This window comes from Erpetoichthys calabaricus, chromosome 4, assembly GCF_900747795.2.
Source record: "Erpetoichthys calabaricus chromosome 4, fErpCal1.3, whole genome shotgun sequence".
NCBI classification, from domain to species: domain Eukaryota; kingdom Metazoa; phylum Chordata; class Cladistia; order Polypteriformes; family Polypteridae; genus Erpetoichthys; species Erpetoichthys calabaricus.
In genome coordinates this window covers 188,613,736-188,637,975 of record NC_041397.2, presented here as the reverse complement: position 1 = coordinate 188,637,975, position 24,240 = coordinate 188,613,736, and the positions used below count along the sequence as shown (strand labels likewise).

Genomic DNA, 24,240 nt, shown 5'->3' with positions numbered 1-24,240 from the left:
ATTTTGCTTATTGCTTTCTCTTCCATGTTATTAATTTCCTTTATAATTGTTGCTCACATGCTGCAATTAATGTCATTTTATTTGCATATATCAAATCCTGTCAGTACTGGCTTTAATAATAATACATTTTATTTATATAACACCTTTCCTATGCCCAAAGCACTTTAAGTATCCCAAGCCAGTATTTCTAATTTCCTTCTTGCCTATATTAATTATATAATTCATGTATATCACAAATAAATGTGGACTTGGGCTGTCTGTGTAATATTGATTTCCCCTTTCCACTATTCTGATATTTTTTCATTTAATCGTTTCACTCCTATGTATTTTTTATGTAATTTTTCGGGCACTTCAATTGCATCCAATACTTTCCATATATATCTTCATGGTACTGCATCAAATGCTGCTTTTAAATTAATAAACACCAAATATACTTCTTTATTTTATCTAATCACTGCTCAGTTATTGTTCTTCTGTTGAAAATATGATTCTGTGCTTGTCTTCCTAGGATGTATGCCGATTGTTCTTCTTTATTCTCTTCTGTTGTTGAGTCTTCTTACTATTCTCCTTCTTTGAAATATAATGTACTTTTAATAAAACTTATGACAAACATTTTCCCTGTAATTATAACAGCTTGCAGAATCCCTCTTTTATATATTGGTACAATAATGTTTCATTATCATTCCTCTGGTATTCCCCCTATGTTCCATGTAGGCAGGAAGACTTTCAATACCCATTTAAGTACAGTTGTTCTTCCATGCTAACATTAAAGTTGTTATCCAATTTCCTCTAACTGCTTTGCAGTTTCTTGTTTTTATTAGGGGAGTCATCATTTCTTCTTCCATTATTCCTCCATGCTGTTCCACTTCATCTTCATTCACCAGGAGGTTTGTATTATTCTTCCTTCCTCATTATTTCTTCTTTAAATGTTTTGCATAGTGTGCTCTCCATGATTTAAGTATCCTGTCTACTTCTGTCAGCAACTCTCCTTTTGCATTTTTATATCTTCTGGTATTTTATTTCTTTTTAACATTTTGACCATATTCCAGAACTATTTTCAATTTCTAATATTATTTTGCTCAATTGGATCCTTAAATTCTTCCTAACATTTTATCTTTACTGCTTGCACAAACTTTTTAGCCTCTTCTCATATTTGTGTACATACTATTTTGTCTTCCTGTTTTTGTTCTTGCATATTTAGTTTGTTCTTGTGTATTTTCTCCATGCTTCCTTTTTCTATCACCCTGCTCTTAACTTCTTCATTTCACCTATTAGCTCTCATGATCAAGGTTATGTCTTAGTATTTTCATCCTACAGATGTCTGTATCTATTTGTAATACCCTAAGTTCTTGTCAATAAGCCGCGGCTTATCTAAGGAAAAAAGTTGTGAAAATGAAAAAATAGAATATCGGCTTATACATAAGTCCGGCTTATACATCCATCGCGGGGGTTGCGTTCCAGAGCCACCCGCGAAATAAGAATATCCGCGAAGTAGAAACCATATGTTTATATGGTTATTTTTATATTGTCATGCTTGGGTCACAGATTTGCGCAGAAACACAGGAGGTTGTAGAGAGACAGGAACGTTATTCAAACACTGCAAACAAACATTTGTCTCTTTTTCAAAAGTTTAAACTGTGCTCCATGACAAGACAGAGATGACAGTTCCGTCTCACAATTAAAAGAATGCAAACATATCTTCCTCTTCAAAGGAGTGAAGCAAACAAATCAATATGTCTGTTTGGCTTTTAAGTATGCGAAGCACCGCGGCACAAAGCTGTTGAAGGCGGCAGCTCACACCCCCTCCGTCAGGAGCAGACAAAGAGAGAGAGAGGGAGAGTTTGTTTTTCAGTCAAAAATCAATACGTGCCCTTCGAGCTTTTAAGTATGCGAAGCACTGTGCAGCATGTCTTTTCAGGAATCAGCTTTACAAAAGATAGCAACGTGAAGATAATCTTTCAGCATTTTTAGACGAGCGTCCGTATTGTCTAGGTGTGCAAACAGCCCCCTGCTCAATCCCCATACGTCAGGATCACAGATAGTCAGCGCAAGAGAGAGAGAACAGTAAGCCGGGTAGCTTCTCAGCCATCTGCCAATAGCGTCCCTTGTATGAAATCAACTGGGCAAACCAACTGAGGAAGCATGTACCAGAAATTAAAAGACCCATTGTCCGCAGAAATCCGCGATATATATTTAAATATGCTTACATATAAAATCACAATTTAAATGACCGCTACGCGCTCGTGTTGACTCGGCGACGCCCAGAGCAGAAAGAACGCGCTCCGGCCGCTCCAACCGCGCCATGCAGGGAGTGAGAGAGACGGCAATATCTCACACTCTCTCCCCCCTTAAAGAAATTAAATGGGCGCGAGTGAGACCACTGACCTCCCTCCCTTCTATTAGTTATAGGTTATAGTACGTTCGGCTTATCCATGAGTCCGGCTTATCTATGATACGATTTTATTTTAAAAATTCGTATGATTTTTGGTCTCCGGCTAATACATGAGTCCGGCTTATAGACAAGAACTTAGGGTAATATTTCCAATTTAAGGTCCAATTTTCTTTGCTACTTTTTTATTTTCATCTGTTACTTCTCATTTTTAACTTTACATATTCCTGTCATTTGTTGGTTCCTTTTAGTGATTCTAGTTTAATTCATATCAGTTACTACTAATCTACATTTGGTACTTAGCTCTGCTCCCCTTGTATTTTTGTGAATTGTTTTTTGACTGAACCAAGATTTTCCAAATAGCATCTGATTAGTTATACATCAGTTGAGCTTTATTGGCGCATTCACCTTCCCCTTTCCTTCTAAGCCATGCTCTACCACTGTTCCATTCCCCTCTCTTTCCAGTAGCCAATATGTGTGTTCCAGTCTCCCATTACTACTATGTGCTGGGAATTGTATTGTCTGTAAAGGCTGCTTTAAATCCTCATAAAATGCATCTTATTGGAGATCCAAAAAAAATCTATGGATATATCATTTATCATTCCTCGTGTAGTGTGTTGTATATGTTCCTGTTATTTGGGTCTTGTAATTTTTACCAGTTAACATCATTTTAATCTAATTCCCATTCTTGACCTATTCTTTGCCAGTATTTGCAACTGGTCAGAATATCAGTTATTTCATGACAACAGGCGTTTAGTCTACGGCTGCAGTAATCCCATATTTTACCTCATTATCTATTAAAAATTTAAAGTAAGCCAATTTTTAGGCAGATTAGGATGGTAATTGGAAACTTTGAGCCAGAAATGTGTGTTTACAGCAAAAACAAAAACATATTCAAACATTAACAAAATTAACATGGAAGCAGCAACCAAAAAAAAAAAAAAAAAAAAAGCTAGGTAAATTTTAATTTTGCCTGTTATTTTTGTGCTATTTCAAATATTTATCACTAGGAAGAAGACTACATACAAACAAACAGGTTTGCATTATCTTCAGTTCTAAAATTCACATTTAACCTAGTCAATCCGGTGTCATAAAAAGTCTAGAATTATATGGCAGGGGAAACTCAGGTAGGTGACCCTTAATTACAGAGATACATCATCTCACTTCTCTAAAGAAACAATTACAATGATGTTTTGTGCTGGTCTGCAGAAAATAACTTAATGACACAGCAATAACTCAGTCAGTGTTACAGAGCAAAAAGCTTGGCTATAACACTTTAAACAGAGAAAAATTTAAATGCATTGTGATACATATGCTATTTTACCTACCTTTTTTGAGTTGCACTGGATTTTATATATTTGATTAAAAATTGCAAAAGAACCACGTTATTTAAAATAAAAGAGAAATAAAGACAGTGAACAAATAAAATGTCTAATTCAGCCCCATGATTAAAAGGCTGAATAATCATTGTATAGATTACACATGGATACAAGGAATTTTTAGACTTAAGCCAAAAAATAACATATTACAGGCCACCAGTAATGCAACAGGAGTGAGGACTCAGGAACAGCTTATAGATAAATGGTCAATTCACACATCAATGATTCATTAAAGTTTAATGCCATAAACTTTTAAAAACAAATTGCAATGCTTTATTTTACGAACACAATGTCAATACTTGTTCATCTTGCAGCTAGATTCTATATTTCATAGAATTTAGGCTGTTTATCCAGTGCTGCAGCCTGTGCCTTTTTCATGAACTAATAACTAAGGAATATCTAACAGTACTGAAGAACTGATAAATAAATGAACTGTGAAAAATGTTGCGGACATCTTTTAATTTACATTTAGTATTTGCAGGGTCTTTGAAGCACTCTATTTTGTCTAAAAGGAGAAAAATGAACCAAAAGCATACTCCACTGATTTGGATTCTTTAATGTGCATGAAAACATTCTAAAAACACCGAGCAGAGACAATTGACAATGGAAGAAAAAAAAAACTGTATTTATATAGCTACTTAAAACTCCCCAAAAATTCAACTCCACTTAAATTTAATGCCACAGCAACGGGTGCTTATTCTGGCAGCATCAAGTGCAAAGCAAATGCTATCCATAGATGGAGAGCCACTTTGTCACAGGACCCATTTACACTTAGAATTTGGAGTTTCCACTTAACCTAACAATTATGACTATGGGATACAGAAGGAAAAATCAAAGTTCCTCCAGAATAATCCGCCTAGAGACAAGGAGAACATGCATATTCTATACAGTGAGTGACTGGAGGCAAGATTCTAACCCAGGAAGCTGAAACCCTTTGGCCAAAGGGCTAACCGCTGTTTCATAGTCAGCTTTACAAAACATTAATAAACTTACAAAAAACATCATTTATTCTTGCAGGATGACAAAACACAAAGTAGAATCATTTGAAATGCTGTTATTTTAAAAATATACTACTACATGAACATAGAAGGCAGATACAAACAAATTACAAGATACAAATCTATAAATGCATCAGATTAAAAAAACAAATCTCTGAAAGTATAAGATCAGTTTTATGGCCTTCCATTCTCTATCCAACAAAATATGTTACATACATACTCATTACCTGTGCTTTGCATTGCTGAAAATAAAATGTAACTGTAAATACAATAAGCAAAGATAGCATAGCCTTTTCTACACCCTAACAGGGTCAAGTTTTAAATTGTTTTACTTAGCAGGACTACTAAGTGACCGTCTGGAAAAACCTGAGATATGGTTTGTATGTAGCTTAGGTCTAATGTTGTAGAAATGTGGTTCACAATACTTCAGCACGTAACAATTAAAAGTAGACCAATTACAAAACATCAAATTGATTCCAAATAATTGGAAAATAAACAGGCAAGACCAATGCTTGATTATAGCAGCTTAAAAGTCAAAGCTACTGTCTTTCTAAAGACTAATATTAGATACACAGAGAAAAGAATGTAGATCATTACACTCTTTCCTTTAAAAACAATTGAATTATTTTACCCAAGCTTTTTCATGACAAATGATTAAATGCTGAATCATGTTTACCAGAAGAGTGTAATTCATGGGCAAGTTCATACAAAGCATATGGCTAAGAGTAAAATGACAACTGAATATTTCAAGTCTGCAAAATATTTCATTGTTTCTATCCATACTGATATGAATTCTACTTTACTAACATAAGCACCATCCTGAATATGAGCAGTAATTGGCAAGACGTTGATCTCAGAATGAATAAGTCTGCATGTTATGTCCTGTGTGACAATGACATAATGCAGCTCTACATTGTTTTTCAAAAACGGGAACCAGAAGACTTACAAAGTATTTTATTTTAGTCTTTGTTAGCACTGTTTTACAGTTCTTTTAAAATAAAAAAAAACATTTATTGAGAAATTAATAAGGTTTATTAATTTTTTTAACAATATAGAGAAACATTTTGGTGATAAAATATTCCCTTTACTTGCACAGAAAAAAATGTATTAATTGTAAACTTTATTGTTGGGTTTGCAATTACTGATGCTTTAAAGCAGTGTTTCTAAACCACCAACCACCAAATGTATGTTACATACTACCACCACTGGGTTGTGAGTTGCTATTGTTTATAACAGTAGTAGGTCACGGATTGGGTTGCCACTCTGACGATTGTTCTGATTTTGTAAAGTGCTTGTGACAGTGCAACATGAATCCTTTCAATAGCCTAGAATAGGACTTTTCCCCAAATATCTTTAGTTAGTGCTCAATTAAGGACATTTTACAATGAGAACAGTTGATTTCAACCACAGCTGGAGTTAAATTCAGAAAAACAGAGCAGCTCAGGCTTACATTTGAAAAAGCAGATTTAAATAATAAACGATTGCATGTAACATTGACATAGGTGTTTTGGAAAATGGTCATTTTTACTGCAACTATTATAATCTGGATCACATGGTATGCAGACAGTGTAGCATCTTTAAATCATCAAGTGGATTCTGAAATGGCTTATTTTCTGTCAAATAAATCAGAGGTATTAATCAGCCATTAAAAAATCATAATATGTTCTCCTCAATACTGTATATAATCACATCGCCAAAAATCCAATCAGATTTATTATTACTAGGCATTTGGTTTTTCATGAACCTTTAAATTCATCTCACATATAAACTACTCTTTATAACTTTCCTTTAATAAACTATCATTTCAATAGTTTTATTTTCATACCAGCAAAATTATAAACAAACATCTTCATAATAGTTTTATTAATGTAGAATCTTGTGCATCAAAGACCAACTTTAACAAAAAATAAATAAAAAGACTAATATAGAATTCACTAAAATCAGTTGCTTGTACATACTTACCAACATATCGTGGATAAAAGTATTCCTGTAAGAAAAGAAGGATACATAACATTTTAGTACTTCAAAAAACATACACTTACAGATTCTCCACCAGCCTCTAACAAGTATGGTTTCCAAAGTAAATGAGTTAAAGGAGCTACTATCTGATCAGGGTTTATGATGCTGTGTCTCAAAACAGACAGATACTGTATCTTGCTGTATTTCAAATTGTAACAGCATTTTTTCTGCCTATTTATTAGTCTTTTTTTCTTAAATACAGTATGACAAAACTGTCTGAAAAGTTCATAGGACATTGTGGAAGTAACATACGTATACTGAACCAGCAATATGTAACTGTAGAACCATCCATCCATCTTCAATTATTCCTTGGATACATTTTTAAAATAAGACTTGTACAGATCTGTGCTCTTATTTCAGAAATCATCATCTCGTCTCTGGATGTGGATGTTCTCCACAAAGTAGGTTTATGTCTACACTAAAATCTCCAGGTATTGTCACAATTGACAAAATGAATTTTATCACCTACAAACTGCCTTACTTGGAGACCAGATTGTTAAGTAACAATATAAAAGAACAAACCTTTTAGAGAAACTTGTTTTTTCTGTCAGGCAATGCTTCCCTCGATGTACATAAGTTTATTTCTATTAATTAATTTATTTACTTATTTGATTGATTGATGACTGTATTATCTGACCTGGGAGTGTGTACTCTTGTTTATTTATATTTCTGCTGCTGTATGCATTTGAATTTCCCCATGGTATTAATAAAGTTTTATCTAAATAATCTAATCTAAAAATAAAAATCAATCTCCCTATTAAGTACTTTATGCACACAACTGCAATTCACTATTTTTTATATTTTAAACCAGTTTAAATATAAATATTCTGGGGAAAAAAAAAAAAGAGTATAATTTGGCAACATTCTTTAAAATCTTATAGTTCCTGGATTGGGCACTTAGTAACGGTAGAACCTTTACTAAACTGCTACAGTATTATACCCATAATACTACATATCTCCAAAGTATGACTTCTTTATTATTTAAGACTACGAATGTTTTATTCTTTTGAGCTGCACTTTAATGTTAATCATTCACATTTTCTAAAACTATATATCCCCTTATCAAACTTAGACATTTCTAGTTCAATTTTGTGTTATAGCATACATTTAACAGTAGACCTACAACTGGTTAATATCTTGCTTCACTTTACATTTACTTGAACATATCTAAATAATTACAGTGAAAAATGGTAAATTCAGATTATCACTTTTTAATGCTTAAGAAAATCAAGCAAGGAAAAAATGTGTAGTAGCCAGTCTAGCCTGAAATCTTGCAAGAGTGATTCTCCATCAACACTCAAGTACAATAATATTCTTGAACAAAAAACATTTGTGAGCCACTACTTTACATAATCCAGTTAACAGTGCTCATGATGTACACAGAGTAAAATATTAAAGGAAACTTATAGTTTATTCAAAATGGGACACAAGCAAATGAGTGCAACCAGTCATATCCATACTTTTGCAATAGCTTAATAAAACAATAGTGTCACATTCTCATGAATTCCAAATTTACTATTAAGGTGCCTAGATATTTATAACTATGCATTTGTTATATTAATGGCCTGGTTTAAGCCTATAGGTTTCTACTATGCTGATAATAATGTTATTTGAATCAGGGTTACTGATGTACATCATGTTAATGTAGCATAGACTGCCCTCTTTAAAAAAAAAAAAAAAAAAGAACAGTCAGCATGAGTTTAGAAGAGGGAGGTCACATTTTACTAACATGCTGGAATTCAATAAGGAAGCAACAAAAGGATTAGATCATAGTGGTACATATGACATTGTTTATCTTGCTTTTGAAAAAGTGCCACATGAAAGGTTAGGTGTTAAGGGTGTGGCGAGTAGATGGATGCAAAATTGGGTCAAACACAGAAAGCAGAGGGTGATGGTATGTAGAACCTTATCAAAACTGGCTGATGTTAAGAGTTATGGCCCACAGGAGTCAGTGCCAGGGTCACTGCTTTATATATCTTATATATAAATGTCTACACATGGAAGCGAGTCTGTCTGTCCAGCCTGGAAGTGAGAGATGGAGTTGGGGTTATGGCTCCGCCTCCGAGGAAACAGAAAACTTGCATGTCAGCAAAACGAAACCTCAGAAGAAAGACAAAGTCGCTTAGCCGCTAACATCAGCAACACAATATCCCTTTAACTTTTCCTCCCGCCGCTAATGCACAAGCGATGCAAGCACTTGTATGGGTGGTTACCTACCAGGTAACGCTTGTGGTTGGTCAGCAAGTCAGCTAACATCCGCCACGGTGCCCTCATTTCAGTTGCGAGAAGCAGATCAGAATGGTTGAAATAGTTTACTGTCAAATAATACATTCATGGCATTCGTAGTCTGCCTCTAGCACTGACGTCTGAGGTTCGCTTCCCAGAAGAGGGGGGTGCAGTGAGTGTGTACGCCTGATGAGCCCAGAATTAGGGCGAAACACGTGTCGCGTACTCTTTGCATTATTTGACAGTAAACTATTTCAACCATTCTATGATCTGCTTCTCACAACTGAAATGAGGGCACCATGGCGGATGTTAGCTGACTTGCTGACCAACCACAAGCGTTACCTGGTAGGTAACCACCCATACAATCAGATTGTGACACAGACTACGAATGCAATGAATGTAATTACCCCGATCTACATGCTGTCAAATGAATGAACCACACGCCATGGCGCAACGTTAGAGGCTTTGCCTCTGGCGCTGACGTCCGAGGTTCAATTCCCCAAGAGGAGGGTGCAGTGAGTGTGTACGCCTGATGAGCCCAGAATTAGGGCGAAACACGTGTCGCGTACTCTCTGCATTATTTGACAGTAAACTATTTCAACCATATATATATATGCTGCTGATTGGCTCAGCGACGGAGTGCTGCATTAACCAGGAAGACTAATCTCACTCATTCAGCATTAACGTGCCCAAGCGCCAACAGAAGATGCAAATGATTACAGAAAAGGTAAAAGTTTTGGATATGTTGAAGGAAGGAAACAGCTACACCGCTGCAGGACACCATTACAGCATAAATGAGTCCACGATTCTTTTTATTTAAAAAGGAGGAAAAGCATATAAGATCTACGGCCGCAGTGTCCTTTAACCAGGGCGCAAAACGAGTTGCAAGTGGACGTGATAAGGCAGTAGTCTGGATGGAATCTGCTTTAGGGATTTGGATTGAAGAGTGATGGAAGAAGAACAACGGCGGTGCTACACAGTTGCCTGAAGAGGCTCCTTTAGAAGAGCTGTAACGCTATCCTTTGTTGTGCAGTAAAATTAAACTCATCGTTATCGGACAAGTCGTCGTGTCATTGTTGGTGAGTAACCATAATTAATTATTTACGTACAGTACTTATTACATGTACATAGTTTAGTGTCACTGTACACACATTTTACTGTATACAATTTTTCTTGCATTGTACGTATTTATTGCTGGTGGCCTGTCTGTCGTAATGGCTGTAACATATGTGATATCGGAGACGCTCGATATCTTTAAAATAATATTTAGGTTTTACTGTATGTAAACTGTGTTTACATACATAATTTCAACGAATCTTACCTAATATCTAAGAGAATACAAAGGGTTTATGCTGTATAATTGTGCGTGAAATGTTTATAATAGTGTGGGAGAGTTTATAAGGGCTTAAAATATATAAAAATAACCATATAAACATATGGTTTCTACTTCGCGGATTTTCTTATTTCGCGGGTGGCTCTGGAACGCAACCCCCGTGATGGAGGAGGGATTACTGTCTATATATATATATATATATATATATATATATATATACACACATACACAGAAATAGAAATGATTGGGACAGGAATATAATAACAAGCTGGTTAAGTTTGCAAATGATACCAAGCTATGTGGATTGACAGGCAAACTAGAATCTGTTGAAACATTACAGAGGGACTTGGACAGCATACAGGCTTGGGAAGATTTGTGGCAGATGAAATTTAATATAAGTAAATGTATTAAAGTATTAATACTTTAATAAAGTGACTAGGCTGATTTCAGGGCTACAGGGGATGAATTATGAGGAAAAAGGTGAACCTTTTCAGTTTAAGTAAAAGGTGATTAAGAGAGTACATGATTGATATGTTTATTATTATTATTATGATAAAGACTGCTACCTTAAAATGAGTTCAGCAAGAATACGGGGACACAGTTGGAAACGTTAGGGTAAATTTCAGACAAACACTATAGTTCTCGGTGTAAGAAAACCTTTGTAGACACATGGCATCAGTTGCCAAGGATTGTGGTAAATATAACTTTAAGGACCTTCAAAACTTCACCTAATGTTATCTTGGAAGAATTAAGAATATTCTTCTTATGTGTACAAATATAACTGAAATTCTCACTTGAATGTTCAACCAACATCTAACACATCTCTACTCTCCAGTGCCATTATAAGAAGGAATTAAAGCTGACTGGCATACCCAAAGGAAAAAAAAAAACAAAATAGCTAATCAACCTTTTATTTATTTATTTAAATAAAATTAATCATTCATTGTTTGCCTTTTTGAAAAAAAAAAATTTTTTTTATCAATGGTAAACCAATACTTAAAAAAATATGAAAAATAGAAACCATCTGAGCTTAGCTGTGAAGTCTGCTGGAAGATGATGTAGAACTAGAGTAGAATTTTAAGTACATTGTGGTTTCAGTGTGCTGCCTCTGCCTGTCAAGACAAAACTAGCAGAAAAACCAAAGTATTATTATTTGCTGGAACTAAATTACAACATACTGAGATTTCCAACTAAAGTGATGGGGAGACCTGGCAAGATGTCATCTCAAGGTGTAACTATAAAAGTTCCTGATACAAGCTTCAGGGCTACCATAATTATTAAGATTATTGGGGCCAATCTATACTAATAAAAGGCAAAGCCCTCACTGACTCACTTACTCACTCACTGACTGACTGACTGACTGACTCACTCATCACTAATTGTCCAACTTCCCGTGTAGGTGGAAGGCTGAAATTTGGCAGGCTCATTCCTTACAGCTTACTTACAAAAGTTAGGCAGGTTTCATTTCGAAATTCTACGCGTAACAGTCATAACTGGAACCTACTTTCGTATACTGTATACGGCCATAGCAGGCAGCTCGGTCGCCGTGTGAGGCGGTTGCGTCTTGCATCATCACGCCTCCCACGTGATTGAGTGCCTGCCCATATAAGGTAAATATTCGTGGGTGAAGGACTGTGCTTAGCATATTCATAAGTGCGGCTGCTGCAGAAATAAGCACGCCTCCCACGTAATTGACTGCCTGCCCATATAAGGCCATTCTTCGCTGCAGTGTGTTCATTCCTTTTCTTGCTTCGCCAAGGAAGTAGCCTTTTCACAGCTTAAACACTGTTTTATAAACGAACGACATATAAGGCCGTCCTTTTTCCTTGCTTCGCCAAGGAAGCAGCCTTTTTATTTAATCCACGGGTTCTCCGCTGTTTTATTGTTCATTTATTACGATTGTTATAGTTATTGTGTAGGTTTTATTTAATTCATGGGTTCTCCGCTGTTTTATTGTTCATTGATTACGATTGTTATAGTTATTGTGTAGGTTTTATTTAATTCATGGGTTCTCCGCTGTTTTATTGTTCATTTGTTAAGACTGTTATAGTTATTGTGTAGGTATTTTACACTTAGTTTACTGTTCAGGTACCCATTTCCTTTATTTAATCCGCGGCTTCTCTGCTGTTGTTTTAAGGAACTTCGTGCAGGTGCCGCCAAATACGCCATATAAGGCCGTCCTTTCTCCTTGCTTCGCGGTTCTCTACTGTTTTATTGTTCGTTTATTACGATTGTTATTGTGTAGCTATTTTAGACTTAGTTTTCTGTTCAGGGACCCATTTCCTTTATATAATCTGCTGCCTGCCCATATAAGGCACTCCGCTGTTTTTTTGTGAAGCAGCCTTTACGCAGCTTCTCTGCTATTTTATAAACGAACGCCATATAAGGCCGTCGTTTTTGCTTGCTTCGAAAAGGAAGCAGCCTTTTTATTTAATCCACGGGTTATTATTTCGTTTATTACGATTGTTATAATTATTGTGTAGGTATTTTATACTTTCTTTACTGATCAAGTACCCATTCCCTTTATTCTTCCAACTGTACCCCTATTAACATATCTATGGAGGTGATCACCATCAATCAAAGAACTATCACTTACCGAGTGGTGTCCATGCCCCGAGATGGCGCCTGCCTTTTCCATTCTCTGTGTTACATATTGCACGGACATATCAGGCTCACTTTTGATATCCGCAGGGACATTGTGTCTTATGTATTAAATGACTGGGACAGGTTCAAAGTGTGGACTGATGATGGTACAGGAGATAATTATAGTACACAGGAGCACTATAAGACTGAAATGCTTAAGCCCTTCACCTATGGTTCTGCATGTGAGTTGATGGCTGCTGCTGAATTGTTTGGTTGTCGCTTTCAAGTGTACCAAAATGGCCAAATATTTTACACCTTTGGAGAACCGTCAATGCCTCTTAAACATCTTAGATTCACAGGTAACGATTTGAGTAGTGGACACTTTGATGTTTATGAATATTTCAACTCTCAAAAGATGGATGCGAAGTTATTGATGAAGCCAGTTGTATGCTTATATCGATTGACACATACCGAATGTCAGTTCAACACAAATCCAGTTCGAGCCGATTATGACAGCAGCAATCCAAGCTGTGAGAACACAGTAAAAAGGAGGCGTATCAGACGTCGTGGTAGATTTTCTGATGCAGCTAGACGGAAGCAACTTCGTGCAGCTGCCGCCAAATACTCGCAGAAAAATCCACAAGTTAATAAACACGCTGTGGCTAAATACTCAGAAGCAAATCCACAAGTTCATAGGGACGCTGTGGCTAAATACTCGCAAGCACATCCACAACTTCATAGGGACGCTGTGGCTAAATACTCGCAAGCACATCCACAACTTCATATGGACGCTGTCGCTAAATACTCGCAAGCACATCCACAAGTTAATAGGGACGCTGTCGCTAAATACTCGCAAGCACATCCACAAGTTAATAGGGACGCTGTCGCTAAATACTCGCAAGCACATCCACAAGTTAATAGGGACGCTGTCGCTAAATACTCGCAAGCACATCCACAAGTTAATAGGGACAATGTCGCTAAATACTCGCAAGCGAATCCACAAGTTCATAGAGACGCTGTCGCTAAATACACGGAGGCAAATCCACAAGTTAATAGAGCTTCTGTTTCTAGATACGATCCCAATAATGAAAAGTGGCTCATACGAAAACAACAGGTTTGGCTCAAAAAAGCCAATTGTGGATTTGAGTACGACCCAAACATACATTATGAGTCTGACAAAACAGTACACATTGGATCCATGGATGTTCACTGTGACTATTGTCAAGCTCAGAAGTGGAAATGCGAGTCTCCTGGTTTGTGCTGTAACGGTGGTAAAGTCTCTCTCACTCCTTTACGTAAGCTTCCTGACCTTGAGGGCCTGTTAAATGGCAAACATCCTCAAAGTGAGCATTTCTTGAACATTATTCGAAAGTACAACAGCGCATTTCAAATGACGTCATTTGGTGCTAAACAAATCGTTGAGGGAAATTTTATGCCTTCATTTAAAGTTCAGGGACAAGTGTATCACTTGATTGGCAGTCTTTTACCTATGCCGAGTGAGGAACACAAATTTTTGTAAATTTATTTCGTCGGAGATGATGAAAAGGAAGCACAAATCCGCTGCGCTAATTTTTCTGGACTTAACATACCCCTGGTCAAGCAATTACAAAAAATGCTCCATGACTGTAACACTTACATCCAGGACTTCCACTCCACAATGGACAGTATTTCAGATGATGACAAAGACTTCAAAGTTGTCATTCACGCAGACAAAAAACCATTACATGCACACAAAGGCAGACTTAATAAACCCACAGTTCATCAAGTTGGTGTTGTCATCGTTGGGCAAACGTTCAACAATAGACATATTGTCTTGAAAACCAGAGACAATAAACTACAACGCATTAAGGAAACCCACAGATCCTATGATGCACTTCAATATCCTCTCATGTTCTGCTATGGTGAAGACGGCTATTCTGTGTCTATACCTCAAGTTCATGCTACCAGTAAGTTACCTATGAACAAAACGTCTCTGCAGCAAACTTCTATTCATACCGGCTTATGATCACACAGCATCATGATAATACTATCCTTTTCTTCCGAACTTTATTAAATCAGTTTTTAGTTGATATGTACGCAAAAATTTAATCCGAAAGACTAAATTATATCAGACTAAATCAGAAAAAACTACGAGCTGAAAATTACGTTCACTTAAAAGATGCTATTGACAAAAACGACACTGATTTAATAGAACTTGGTCAAGCTGTGATATTACCATCTTCCTTCACTGGAGGACCTCGCTATATGCACGAGCGTACACAAGACGCAATGACATATGTACGTCATTATGGCCGCCCTGACTTATTCATCACATTTACTTGCAAATGGCCTGACATCACTGAAATTCTCCTTCCACGTCAAAAACCTCACGATCGCCACGACCTTATCAGTCGTGTATTTCATCTCAAGATTCGCAAAATGATAGACTTGCTCACGAAGAGTAACATTTTTGGCTGTACAAATTGCTACATGTACACCATAGAGTGGCAAAAGCGAGGTATTCCCCATGCACACATTCTATTGTGGCTAAAAGATAGGATTAAACCAGCTCTCATCGATCAAGTCATCCGTGCGGAAATTCCTGATCCACAGACTGACCCTGCCCTACACAAAATAGTAAAATCCACCATGATTCACGGCCCATGTGGACCTCATAATGTCAACTCACCCTACATGATCAACAGAATATGCACTAAGAAGTACCTGCGTCCGTTCATCTCAGAAACTCGAAGAAGATGGTTACCCTCAGTACCGCCGGCGCGCACCTGCTGATGGAGGTCATACAATTAACATCAAAGGAGTAGATATCGACAACAGATGGGTGGTCCCTTATAGTCCTGTGCTGTCCCGCTTCTTCAATGCTCACATCAATGTCGAATTTTGCAGTTCAGTAAAATCAATCAAATACATCTGCAAGTATGTTAACAAGGGAAGTGACCAGGCAGTATTTACAATACAAAATGAAAATGACGAAGTATCTCGATACGAAGCTGGTCGTTACATTAGTAGCTCTGAAGCAGCCTGGCGCATTTTCTGTTTTCCCATTCATGAACGTTTCCCTCCGGTCGTTCATCTTGCTGTGCATCTTGAGAACGGACAAAGAATTTATTTCACAGAAGGCAACGTTGCCGATAGAGTACACAATCCACCACAAACCACCCTTTTAGTATTCTTTGACCTTTGTAAACACAATGATTTTGCAAAACAACTTCATTATAATGAAATTCCATCATGTTATGTGTGGGCAAACAACATGTTTAGTCGAAGGAAACAGGGCAACCCTGTACCAGGACATTTGGGAATGAAAAAGGATAATGTACTGGGACGGGTCTAAACTGTACACCCGAATAAGTCTGAATGCTACCATCTTCGACTGCTGCTCAACAAAATCACAGGTCCCACATCTTTCAAATCTCTCAGAACAGTTGATGGTGTCCTACATCCGACCTATAAGTCAGCCTGCAGGGCACTCGGTTTATTACATGATGATATCAACTGGGACGAGACTCTACAGGAAGCTGCTCTGTCTCGCTCACCTCAAAAGATCCGTGAACTGTTTGCTGTCATGTTGGTGTTCTGCCAAATGGAAAACCCCTTAAACCTATGGGAAAAACATAAAGACAGCATAGCAGAAGATATTAGGAGACAGACTGAAAGAGATCATATACGAACAGAAGTCCACCAGTGGTTAAATTTGATCTATAACAACTGTCTACAGTTGCTTGAAAACTACATAATTGGTATTGGAGGTCAATCTCTTCATCATTAAGGTTTGCCTTCACCTTTAACAGAACTGGCACAACTTACGTCAAATCCCGAGTACTTGAAAGAGACATCTTACAACACCTCGTAATTGGCCAATATAGTCACAAATAACGAGCGGTTGCTAAATAGTGACCAAAAGTCAGTTTATGACCAAATCATGAGCAGCGTTGCGTCAGCCACTGGCACGGTGTTTTTCCTTGATGCTCCAGGAGGAACTGGTAAGACATTCCTAATAAACCTTCTCCGAGCAAAAATCCGAGCAAAACGTAACATTGCCATAGCTGTGGCTTCTTCTGGCATTGCTGCAACTCTTCTAGAGGGTGGCAGAACTGCTCATTCAGCTTTCAAGCTGCCTCTGAACCTCAACCATACTGAATCCCCCATGTGTAACATATCAAAGCAGAGCAACATGGCTGAAGTGCTGCAACACTGTCAGCTTATTTTCTGGGATGAATGCACTATGGCACACAGAGCAGGTATTGAGGCTTTAGACAGGACCCTCCAAGACATCCGAAACACCAACAAACTTATGGGGGGCTTGACAGTGTTACTGGCTGGAGACTTCCACCAAACCCTACCAGTCGTGCCCAGAGGAACACACGCTGATAAAGTTAAAGCATCTCTGAAATCTTCATACCTATGGCCACAAATCAATGTTGTTACTTTAAAAATAAACATGAGAGTTCATTTGAAAGGCAACAAAAAAGCAGAGGAGTTCTCTGCTCTTCTGATGAGTATAGGTGATGGCACCTTCATTCAAGAAAATCGTAAAATAAATATTCCTACAAATCTCTGTCTCATCGTGAATACCTTACAAAGCCTTCTTCAAAATGTTTACCCCAGTCTACGAAATCTCCACCAAAATGACATGTCATGGTTGAGAGAGAGAGCTATCCTGACACCAAAAAATGACATGACTACGACTATAAACCACATTTTACTTCAAGAACTACATTCACAACCAAAAACATATCAATCTGTTGATTCAGTTGTAGAAGTAGAAGACGCGGTACATTATCCGATAGAGTTTCTCAACACTCTAAATCCTCCAGGCAACTCCTGAGCATAATCTCATTTTGAAGGTTGGGGCACCAATAATGTTACTTAGAAACTTACAGCCACCAAAACTTTGTAACGGCACGAGACTTCAGGTCACATCTCTACAAAACAACCTAATTGAAGCAACTATTTTTACTGGCAGTGCCTCAGGTGACACAGTTTTTATTCCTTGCATCCCCGTTATACCATCTAATCTCCCATTTCAATTCAAACGCGTTCAATTTCCAGTAAGGCTCTGCTTCGCAATGACAATTAATAAGTCTCAAGGACAAACACTACAAAAGGTTGGCATTGATTTGTGGCAGGATTGCTTTTCACATGGCCAACTGTATGTTGCATGCTCAAGAGTAAGCTCAGCGCAGAGCTTGGTCATATTACAACCGGAGGGACGAACTAACAACGTGGTATACAAAGAGATCCTTAACAAATAATTTTTTGTATATTTTCCCTCAGTTTAAAAATGTTTACTTTTTTCTTAATTAAAATATTCAGCCAGTATTTCGCCGCTGCGAAGCGTGGGTATTTTGCTAGTCTATACTAATAAAAGGCAAATTCCTCACTGACTCACTCATCACTAATTCTCCAACTTCCCGTGTAGGTAGAAGGCTGAAATTTGGCAGGCTCTTTCCTTAAAGCTTACTTACAAAAGTTAAGCAGGTTTCATTTCGAAATTCTACGCGTGACGGTCATAACGGTCGACAACGTCCGCCATGTTAAACTTTCTTATTTATGGCTCCATCTTCACGAAATTTGGTAGGCGGCTAACCAAAACCGATGTACGTACTTATTTCGGTGGTATGACGCCACTGTCAGCCGCCATATTGAACTTTCCAATGGTCTTTGTTACTTATGGGCCCATCTTCAAGAAATTTGGTACGCGGGTTCCCAGCGCTAACTGAATCCTACTTACGTACATATATATGTCCATAGCCTGTAGCTCGGTCGCCGTGTGAGGCAGCCATGTGAGGCAGCGCCTGCCTTTTCCATTCTCTGTGTTACATATTGCACGGCCATATCAGCCTCACTCTTAATATCCGTAGGAACATTGTGTCTTATGTATTGAATGACTGTGACAGGGTCAAGGTGTGGACTGATGACGGCACAGGAGATACAGTAATTATACTACACTGGAGCACTATAAGAGTGAAATGCTTAAGCCCTTCACCTATGGTTCTGTATGTGAGTTGATGGCTGCTGCTGAATTGTTCGGCTGTCGCTTTAAAGTGTACCGAAATGGCCAAATATTTTACACCTTTGGACAACCGCCAACGCCTCTTACAAAGCCTTCCTCAAACTGTTTACCCCAATCTACGAAATCTCCAAGAAAACGACGTGTTATGGTTGAGGGAGAGAGCTATCTTGACACCAAGAAATGACATGACTACGACTATACAGTAATCCCTCCTCCATCGCGGGGGTTGCATTTCAGAACCCCCCGCGAAAGGTGAAAATCCGCGAAGTAGAAACCATATGTTCATATGGTTCTTTTTATATATTTTAAGCCCTTATAAACTCTCCCACACTATTATAAACATTTCCCGCACAATTATACAGCATAAACCCTTTGTATTCTCTTAGATATTAGGTAAGATTCGTTAAAATTATGTATGTAAACACAGTTTATATACAGTAAAACCTAAATATTATTTTAAAGATACTGAGCGTCCCCGATATCACATATATTTCAGCCATTACGACAGACAAGCAACCAGCAATAAATACGTACAATGCAAGAAAAATTGTATACAGTAAAATGTGTGTACAGTGACACTAAACTATGTACATGTAATAAGTACTGTACGTAGATAATTATGGTTACTCACCAACAATGACACGACGACTTGTCCGATAACGATGAGTTTAATTTTACTGCACAACAAAGGATAGCGTCACAGCTCTTCTAAAGGAGCCTCTTCAGGCAACTGTGTAGCACCGCCGTTGTTCTTCTTCCAGCACTCTTCAATCCAAATCCCTAAAGCAGATTCCATCCAGACTACTGCCTTATCACGTCCACTTGCAACTCGTTTTGCGCCCTGGTTAAAGGACACTGCAGCCGTAGATCTTATATGCTTTTCCTCCTTTTTAAATAAAAAGAATTGTGGACTCATTGATGCTGTAATGGTGTCCTGCAGCAGTGTAGCTGTTCCCTTCCTTCAACATATCCAAAACTTTTACCTTTCCGCAATCATTTGCATCTTCTGTTGGCGCTTGGACACGGCCCCTGAAGCAGTAGCAGGAGCACATTAATGCTGAATGAGTGAGATGAGACTTCCTGGTTAATGCAGCACTCCGTCGCTGAGCCAATCAGCACACAGGAACTTAACTGTGTGCTCTGATTAGGTAGCTTCTCAATAATCTGCCAATAGCATCCCTTGTATGAAATAAACTGGGCAAACCAACTGAGGAAGCATGTACCAGAAGTAGAAACCCGCGAAGCAGCGAAAAATCCGCATTATATATTTAGATATGCTTACATATAAAATCCGCGATAGAGTGAAGCTGCGAAAGTCGAAGCGCGATATAGTGAGGTATTACTGTAAACCACATTTTACTTCAAGAACTACCTTCACAACCGAAAACATATCAGTCTGTGGATTCAGTTGTGGAAGTGGAAGACGCGATGCACTATCCGGTACAGTTTCTCCACACTCTGAATCCTCCAGGCACTCCTGAGCATAATCTAATTTTGAAGGTTGGGGCACCAATAATGTTACTGAGAAACTTACAGCCACCGAAACTTTGTAACGGCACGAGACTTCAGGTCATGTGTCTGCAAAAGAACCTAATTGAGGCAACTATTTTTACTGGCAGTGGCTCAGGGGAGAAAGTTTTTATTTCTCGCATCCCCGTTATACCCCCTGATCTCCCATTTCAATTCAAACGCCTCCAATTTCCAGTAAGGCTCTGCTTCGCAATGACAATTAATAAGTCTCCGGGACAGACCCTACAAAAGGTTGGCATTGATTTGAGGCAAGATTGCTTTTCACATGGCCAACTGTACGTTGCACACTTAAGAGTAAGCTCAGCGCACAGCTTGGTCATATTACAACCGGAGGGCCGAACTGACAACGTGGTATACAAACAGATCCTTAACAAATAATTATTGGTATATTTTCCCTCAGTTTAAAAAGGCTTACTTTTCTTATTAATAAAAATTTTAAGGCAGTACTTCGCCGCTGCGAAGCGCGGGTATTTTGCTAATGCTTAATATGATATTCAATTTTTAAGTAAAGAACAATCTCATGCGGAATTTGTTGCTTAGAAATGCATTCTACAGCACTGGAGAATAAGTGTACTCATGATTTGAAACATTTAAAAGGGATAGATAAAAATTTCATTTAAGACAAAGAAATAAATACTATGCAGTTGACTAACTAATCTGACATATTATGATAAAATTAATTTACTTGGTAATCACGGTATACACTCTAGCTTCATTATACTCCAAAAAGGTCATAATTAGATGAAACCATATCAGAATATAAGCTAAGTCACTTTTCAGGAAAATTTCCAACTGCTAAAAATGCCTTTGTTAGTCAAACTAATGGTTATGCAAACAGACAATGAGGAGATGTCCTGATGCTAATTAAATAAAATTAGCCATGGGGAAAGGTATAAATATATGCAGTTGGCAAAATAATTTATTATAAGTGAATTATCAGATAATCTGTCTACAGTATCTATAATTTCCATGTTTTGATGATTAAGTAAATTAATACTGAATATTTCACTTGGAAACAGTGAATGAGTAGAAGTAAACAAAAGTTGTTTTGAGGGGAAAGTAACATTAAGTGCAAAATTCTATAGCATGTATGCCAGAATTAACATTTCCATTTGTTAAAATAAAACAAAAGAAAATAATTAGTGGATCTCTTTAAGAATCATTTGTGTTTTATAAAGCTTCATGTTATGTTGCTTGCCATGAAAGTTGCTACATAAACTAAAATCCTGATGGCATTAAAAGAATCTCTGCCGGTATAATTTGTTTAGTTTCACATGATAAAGATTAATAATCTTGGAAGATGCTTACTGTTTCTGGAACATTTTCAAATATTTCCCTTGCTTCTTCTCTGTTGCACAGCTCTTCAATGCACTCTCTTTCCAAATTTCCCTGCTTGCTTTCTTCAAATAAAGAATTTGCTCGTCGTCTCCTTAGAAACTGTGTAGCGCTATTCTTTGGCAAAACTATAAAGCATAAAAGACAAACAGAAGTTCATTAGTAAGCAATGACAACAAACAGAATGTTGGCAGAGGCACTTTTCAATGGAAGACATCTATTTTTAGTTGAATGAAGTGAATGGTTCTATCAAGATTCCTATAATGACCATTTCAGTTTTAATTTTCACTTGAAACAGTAATAGGAAAGTTGCAAGTTAACTGTGACCATGATGCATAAGATTAGAAGTGTAAAAGGAAATGAAGAGAAATTTAAGTTATGCAACCTATTCAGCAGTACTTACTGAGTAATAGGGTATTTTCTATGTTAGCCTGTTACCACCAAAACATTTTTTCTCAACTGCTGAGCATCCTTCAGGGCACGAAATATTCTCTTCACATCATCTTGCACTACCTCAAATTATGTCTTCTTTGGCCTTTCTCTTGGTCTCATTCCCTCCACCTCCTCCAATGCCCACTTCATCATCTCTTATCGCACCCAGTCAAAACACCTTCTCCAGATTTTAAATGTATAATGCAGCATTCCTTAATCTGAAACCAAACTGTTTCACTGACTTTCACCTGATCTCTGATTCTTTTTTTAACACTACCTTTTTACCTCCTCCAAAAGATCCTTTGAGATGACCCACAGACCAATGGATCTCCATTTCCTTCACAAACTTCAGTCTTTAGGAATTCTCCTTCCAATAATATTTCACAGATATGTCAACCATTCAACTCAAGGACCATCTGCTGCCTTCAGCACATCTCACACCACTCCAATTCGGCCCACTGCTTTACCTATTTTTATCTCTTTCAGCCCTTCTGTTTTCTCAGAAAACATGTATTAGCACTTTCATCCTCCACCATGTACTGTACTTCTTCCGGGTGTTCTTAATCCCATTACTACCAATCACAACATTACCTTTAACATTTCTCAAGCAATACACACCTATTGAATCCTGTCTGCCTTTTGTCTTTGCAATCCTGAACACATTTTTTTCCTTTCTTTTGTAGCTTACTTGCAAACTCCTGTTTTTTTAACTTCTTGTGCTAAGCAAATGATTTCTAGCATTTTGCTTTGCTTCTTTCACCCTGTCATGCTCTGCCTTTGTCTTCCTCTACTCCATATACAGCAGTATCTCCTCTTTTTCTCAACTGAAAATTCAGCCCCAGTATTCTAGCACCTGTGGCAGATTGCCGGGGTTATTACCTGGCCGGGATGCCAAAAAGGACTGGAAGGTGGCAGGAATAGCTTCCGGGCCACGAGGGGGGCAACCGCCCTGGAGCAGGAGAGGACCACGGGAGAAGAACAAAGAGCTTCTGGCCTGTTGGGACCCGTGGCCACCGCCAGGGGGCGCCTCAAGCCTCATAGGACTTGGAAATAGTTACTTCCGCCACACTCGGCAAGATGGCGGAGGAACCTGCCAGGGACGCCCGGAGTGCTTCTGGGGCAAAGGGCAGCACTTCCGCCACACCAGGAAGTGCTGCCGGATGGACGTCATCAGACACCTGCAGCACATCCAGGCAGAGATAAAAGGCGCAGCTTTCCTACAGTCTGAGAGCCAGAGTCGAGAGTGGGAGCAGGACGAAGCTCCCAGGAGGAGAACAGAGGCGGTCAAGGACTGAGAAAGGACTTATTTGGGGTGATTATTGCTTTGTGCATTGTGTGGTGTTGTGGGACTGTGTTTATTTATGAATAATAAACGTGTGGATTTGATAAAGAAGTGGTTTCCGACCGGTGGTGTCCGGGCAAATCTCACACACCATACTTCCTTGAGTCTTGTCAGTCCCTTTGTTCAACAATACACTTCTATCATTTTCAGCCTTTGTTTTTAACTTCCCACTTGCCATTTACACCCGATGATTCTGAAACATCAGGGGCCTCATGTATAAACGGTGCGTACGTACAAAAATTTTTCCACACAAAAATTGTGATGTATAAAACCTAAACTTGGCGTAAAGCCACGCACATTTTCACACTAGCTCAAACCCTGGTGTACACAAGTTCTCCAGTAGGTTTTGCAAACTGGCGGCACCCAGCATCAAAGTAGTGCTACTGTTCCTGTGTGGTTTCCCTTTCTTTTTAAGAGCCACATCCTTAATGCGGCTTTATCATACACACTGAAATTAACCGCACATTGTTTATTAGTTTAAGACATCTGATTGTAATTAACCTGTAACAATATAATGGTCCATGGAATGGCCAAACTATTCCAAATACCATAGCTGCTTTACTGTTGTTACTCTCACTGCACCTTCTTCTTCTTTCAGCTGCTCCTGTTAGGGGTTGCCACAGCGGATCATCGTTTTCCATATTACTCTGACTGCACC

The 24,240-nt window shown here is 38.1% G+C and overlaps 1 protein-coding gene across 1 annotated transcript in view; it reads right to left on the bottom strand.

Moving 5' to 3' along the window:
* pros1 (protein S) overlaps positions 1–24,240 on the bottom strand; it is a 126,122-nt gene that overhangs the window by 89,763 nt on the left and 12,119 nt on the right. The window contains exons 2-3 of the mRNA XM_028800056.2: positions 21,782–21,936; positions 6,729–6,753 (exon numbers count right to left, since the gene is read on the bottom strand). Of these exons, the coding sequence (XP_028655889.2) occupies positions 6,729–6,753; positions 21,782–21,936 (180 nt within the window). The remainder of the gene's footprint in view (positions 1–6,728; positions 6,754–21,781; positions 21,937–24,240) is intronic.